We start from the raw sequence: 6,154 nt of genomic DNA, 5'->3' as shown, positions 1-6,154 counted from the left end.
ATCACTGGCTGTCTCGGAACCATGAGATATGGTATGATAACCTTTCCATAACATTTTCAGGTGTCATGAACACATACTAAATTTGGCTTTGATCCAGACACATGGTGGTAAAAAGTGTTACACATTGCATAACTACCTCAACCCTCTATTACAAGTCTAACCATATAAAAAAATCGCCCCTCTGGACAAAACTTTTCTCTCTTCCTTTTCTATATTATTGTTCACATATTATTAGTTAGCAATAGTTATTATATTCTTTTTACTGTTCCGTCAAGGAAACATTTTGTTTCTTGAGGAACAACAGGGGGGACTGTAATGATTGGAATGACGCCACCTACTGGAGACTTGCTGTGGAGAGCTCCACCATGAGGAAAATGCCTCAGAGGCATTGTGGCTTTTCCTTGGCGTCAGGAAATGACGCTTGCTCATGGGTGCTGTCTATCAAGTCTACCAGCCAATCAACTGGAGGAGCCTCCTATGGTCTGGGAGGAGACAGGAAGGAGGAAAGGGAGCCTGCGCAGAGAGCGCGAGCCCTTTTGGCTTCCGGACTTGATGGTGGTGGCGGCAGAGGACTTCACAGGAGATTTGAGGAAAGATAGGAATGCCAGACTGTTAGAATTCTGTTCTCAATCTTTTTCTTTCTATTTTCCAATAAACCCTTAAAAACCTAAACTCGTTTTATCAGTGATTTTTAGTCAGTTTCCCCCAAACTGGGGGAACACATTAGAATCCACATTTAGAATCTTAAATTACACAGGGCAAGTCACATCATTTCCCTGGGTCCCCAAAACATGAGGGAATAGGAATAGGAAAGTTATTTTGAACACTCATTCTGGCAACACCTCCTGTGTGGGAGGACCAGATTAAAATATAAGTGAAAAAATATTTAGAAAAATTAATAAAAATATAAGAAAACACGAATAATGTTAATTTTTATATTTCTAAGTCAATGTGCAGCCTGAAGGGTATCCCTATGTAAGGTTAGTGTCTCCATTTCTGTTTGAGTTAGACACAAACTATAGCTGGGCTAGCTGACCTTTCTAACCGGTTACAAATCTAAATTCCTAACCTCTTTTCTGAAGTTAACTAGTCTTCTAGGACCTCAGTTATCTCATATCTAGAATGAGGGGTTTGGCCAGATAATCTCAAGTTCCTCTTAGCTCTAAACTGGGGCTCGAGTAGACAATGTGTCCCAAAGTATAATGATCCTAAAAGACATTTGTAGTCTCTCATTTCATAAATATAACATGAGGACAAAGAGTATATTTGTCAATTCTCCCAGATCCACAGGGGCTCATTACAATCAGCTCTCTGCGATCCTATGTCCCACAGGGCCCCATTCCAGGCTCTGGGTGACCTGTTTCTGAATGCTACTACATCATGAAACACCCAAGTTTCCCCTTCAAATTCCCAATCCTTCTCAATTATTGTAAATTAGAAAGAAGGGGTAATCAGCTGATTGGTCAGACTGAGATGAGGACAATTGCCGTCTAATTGCAGAGAGAGGGTTTGCAGATTCGTTAGAAGCATTTTCATGTGGCTTTTGCTGCCTAAACCAAGCCATCTGCTCTGCAAAACATATTGTCCTTTCCCAATTCAGAAAACAGAGACTTGCAGAGGAGCAGGGATTTTCCCTTGCTCAACCAATTTAAAAGGACAAAACCTGGGATAAAAGCTTCAGGAAGATGATTTGAGATCATCCATGAGTCAACTGGTTTGCAGGATACCTGAACTTAATGACCAGCAAGCTAGGTTGTGTCTCCAGAAAGGTGAGATTATCAGGACACAATGTCCAGCTAATGGTGTGTCAGGTATCACACACACATTTCAGAATCCCCTTTCATCCTTAAAGTCTTCAATTTTTTTTTTCACCAATCTTCATGAGTTTTTATTTTTCTTTGCATTCCACAAGAACCGAATACTAAATATGTGCATCATTCTTGGTCTCTGAAGATCACCTATCTCCTTCTTAGACTGTAATTTCACAGTGTTATTCATGAAAATGCTATGAAATAGGAATCCATACTATATAGATTAAGAGTCCTCATTAATTCAAAATGTTGGAAAGCTTTCATTGTCTCCATTTGTGAGCTCCTCTGCTTTCTCTTGATCACCTACTAAGTGCAGCAATGATCCAAGATTCTCCTTCTGTCCCTCATTTGTCCTTTGTCCAATTGAGCTACTTTGATGACTTAATGCTCACCTCTAGAAAGATTACCCTATATACACATAAATGTGTGCATGGATTCATGTATATTGGAAATATACATATATGTGTATAGTATATATATATATATATATATATATATATGATAGAATTACAAAGGAAAGGAACACTAGAAGTCATCTTGTGTAACCTCCTCATGTTACATATAAGAAAACTGAGGCACAGGGAGGAGAAGTGTTGATCAAGGTCACACAAGTATTAAATGGCAAGGCCAGGGCTTGAATATTGATCCTTTAACTCTACCCCCACACATTTTCCCCATAAAATCTGGTCTTTTCATTATCCCTAAGCCCCTTCCCAATCTGACTCCAATCAAAAGACTTGATAAATTACTTTCATTTACAGACTCCATCGTCCAGTCATAGTGGACTCTCTGCTGTTCCTCACACATGGCACATCATCCCTCCTCCCAGTGCCTTTGCTTCAAGTGGAATGCCCACCTGCTTCCCAGCTCCCTCTTAGAATTCCTCTTTTTCCTCAAAGCTTAGTTCAAATTCACACTTATATTTTCCTGATCTCCTTAGATACTAGCCCACTAAATTCTTTTATTGATAATATATATGTTGGATATGCTGAGATGTGGCCATGCTATTTCCTCCTATAGTATGTAAGATTCTTGAGGACATTGACTTTCATATTTATGTCCCAAATTCTTTTTGCAGTACCCGACAAATAGTAGGAATTTTGATGTGTTTATTGGTTGATTGCCTTATGGAGTAATCTGTCTCCAGTTCAATAATTATTTTTCCAGTTGTCTCCTGGGGATCCCCTCAAACTAAAGTTATCATTATACCCCCAAATTCATTACTTCTCAGTTTCATTGCTATTTTTATATTACATTTCTTATTATTAATATTACACATTATTATACTATTGTTGTTGACACCATCAGTCTGCTAATCTTTTTGTTCAAAATCATTGTTACCTTTGATTCTTTCCTTTCTCTCTAACTATTCATTTAAATGGTTGCCTAATTGTGTCAACACCAACTCTGAAACATTTCTCCCATCTATTTCTTTTTTAAAGGTTTTATTAATGCCGTTTGTTTTCATTTGAAAGTCAGATAATGGGGACAGCTAGGTGGCACAGTGGATAGAGCATCAGCCCTGGAGTCAGGAGGACCTGGGTTCAAATCCAGCCTCAGACACTTGAAACTAACTGTGTGACCCTGGGCAAGTCACTTAACATGATTTACACATAAGCAAGGTGGGATTGTCAATCAGTTTGATGCACTGCTTTTCTTTGTTGCAAAGGAAGGCTCATTGTTGTCCAGTTGGGGGACCATTATCCACCTTTCTTTTTTGTTTTTGTTTTTGTTTTTGTGAGGCAATCGGGGTTAAGTGCTTGCTTATGTGTAAATCATGTACCTATTTTGACTTTATTTTCATATATAATGTGAGATGTTGGTCTATACATAGTTTCTGCCCTACTGTTTTCAGTTTTGTCAGCAGTTTTTTTCAAATAATGAGTTTTTGTTCCAAAAACTTTCATCTTGGGGTTTAGCATATGTTAGATTATTATAGTCATTTACTGGAGTAGAATTTCTACCTATTGTATTCCACTGATTCACCTCTCTATTTCTTAGCCAAAACCAGACTGTTTTGATTATTATAGCTGTATAATACAGTTTGAGATCTGATAATGTTAGACCACCTTCTTTCATGTTTTTTCATTTATTCCCTTGATATCCTTGAGCTTTTGTTCTTCCAGATGGATTTTATTATTATTTTTTCTGGATCTGTGAAACATTTTTGATAGTTTGATTGGTATAGATAGCTTCAGAGCTGGGAAGAGACAGGTTTAAGTTCAGATTTTAATGCATCCTGGCTGTGTGATCCCTGGGGAAATGGCTTTCCTGCTAAGTGAGCTAAGATGGCAAATTGTATTGGTAGAGGACATTCCTTCATCTTGAATTTGCCTTTTCCAATATTCCATATATCTTCTGTATTTCATATATTTTGGATGGCTCATATAAAATATACACCCAAAATATTGAATTTGAAATCCTTTTGTGTCCCCCAGCTCTCCACTATAAGTCTGGTATTCACTTCCAGACATCAGACCTCTGATTCTGGCTCTGTCACTTTCCAATATTTACCCAACCTTTATCAAATCCCTCCATGCCAGTTTCTTACTATTTTCTGTACTCTGTAAAATGAAGGATTTGGACTCAATGATCTTAAGGGACTTTTCTAGTTAGAACTTCCTGTGATGTAAATGAATAAATAGCAATCACCAAATGATTAGCATATGTTAAAATCTGGGGATGCAATTAGTCAGTCCCTGCTGTCTAGGAGTTCACATTCTAATGGGGGAAGATAATGTAAATAGAAGGTTTCAGTTCTAAGTCAGATGAAATGGCTCCATGGATCTTGGGATAAAGCAGCAAAGCAGATGATAATGTGTAATGTCAATTTATGATGTTGACTCATTGCCAGCACCAGTTACCTTGGAGATGCACCAGTTACCTTGGAGACAAGATGTTCCTTTTCTCAGACTCTGGTAGCTGTGACTACAGCCCTGGCAGAGAAAGTTGACAGGTCAAAATTCACAAAGGTTTTGCTCCTTGGAATGATGGCTGCTGTGGCCAGGTTGGAAGTAGGGACAGTGGTGTGTAGGATTTTTTGACATACTTACCTGACCATTAATGGGTTCAATACCTCATTTCTCCCTTTTTCTCCTAGGAAAAGAATGACCAACGCTACTTTGGTGACTGAATTCATCCTCATAGGGTTCTCTGAGGTCCGTGAGCTGCAGATACTACATGCTCTCCTATTCCTATTGATTTATCTGGTTGCCCTGCTGGGAAATCTGCTCATCATTGTCCTTACCATCCTTGATAAACAGCTCCATACCCCCATGTATTTCTTTCTAAAGCATTTGTCCTTTTTAGATCTCTGCTACATCTCTGTCACTGTTCCCAAATTCATCAGCAACACCCTGGCCAACAGTAACTCCATCTCTTTCTTAGGATGCCTCAGCCAAGTGTTTTTAGTGGTTTTCTTAGCCTGTACAGAATTAGCCTTGCTCACTGTGATGTCCTATGACCGTTATGTGGCCATATGTAATCCTCTCCATTATGCAGTCATCATGAAGAGAAGGACCTGTGTAAAGATGGCAGCTTCCTTATGGTTCAGTGGGGGAATTTCAGGTCTCCTGCATACAGCTACAGGTTTCTCCTTGCCTTTCTGTGAGTCAACCAAGATTCATCAGTTTTTTTGTGAGATACCACAAATCCTCAGACTCTCCTGTTCAGACAATTACTCAGCTGAAGTTGGAGCCCTTGCCATCACTTCCTCTTTGAGTTTTGTCTGTTTCCTCTCCATTTCTATCTCATACATCCATATTTTCTCAACTGTTCTGAAGATCCCCTCTGTGGTGGGTCGGTCCAAAGCTTTCTCTACTTGCTTGCCTCATCTTATTGTTGTCACTGTCTTTTTAAATAGTGCAGCAGTTGCTTACTTAAAGCCAACCTCAACCTTTCCATCTTCTTTGGACATATTGGTGTCTGTCTTCTATACTGTCCTGCCCCCTACACTGAACCCCATTATCTACAGCCTGAGGAATAAGGACATGAAAACTGCCCTGAGGAAGTTGGTGAGGAGATCACATCAATTCTCCCTTTGAATTTTGAATCAGTTGGTTGTACATTGAATGATTCAAAATGATGGAGGATTTCTCAATGAGAGGATATGAATAGTGCTACCTACATATGTCCCTGCAAAGCATTCAACAGCTTACCATAACATTTCCTTGACTCTTTTCATCTAGTCTTTCTCATCATCCCCTCTGTTTGTCTTTCAAGTACCCCTCTCTTCTCCAATATTTATACCTCATAGGTGGTTGTTGAGTTGTTTCAATCATGTCTGATTTTTTTGTGACCCCCATTTGGTCAGGCTCATTTTATAGATGAGGAACTGGAGCAAA

At 39.1% G+C, this 6,154-nt stretch overlaps 1 protein-coding gene across 1 annotated transcript; it reads left to right on the top strand.

Annotated features, from left to right (window-relative positions):
* Positions 1–4,918: 4,918 nt before the first annotated feature.
* On the top strand, positions 4,919–5,854 carry LOC122751628 (olfactory receptor 14A16-like). Its single transcript, XM_043998747.1, has one exon. It carries the CDS (start codon positions 4,919–4,921, stop codon positions 5,852–5,854), a length of 936 nt encoding a protein of 311 aa, XP_043854682.1.
* Positions 5,855–6,154: the final 300 nt, after the last annotated feature.

Source organism: Dromiciops gliroides, chromosome 3, assembly GCF_019393635.1.
Source record: "Dromiciops gliroides isolate mDroGli1 chromosome 3, mDroGli1.pri, whole genome shotgun sequence".
NCBI lineage: Eukaryota > Metazoa > Chordata > Mammalia > Microbiotheria > Microbiotheriidae > Dromiciops > Dromiciops gliroides.
Note: the sequence above shows the minus strand (reverse complement) of the source record. Positions and strands in the feature narration are given on the sequence as shown.

What these genes read in the sequence shown, in the direction of transcription:
- LOC122751628 (XM_043998747.1), top strand. Translation starts at nt 4,919, where the DNA reads ATGACCAACGCTACTTTGGTGACTGAATTCATCCTCATAGGGTTCTCT.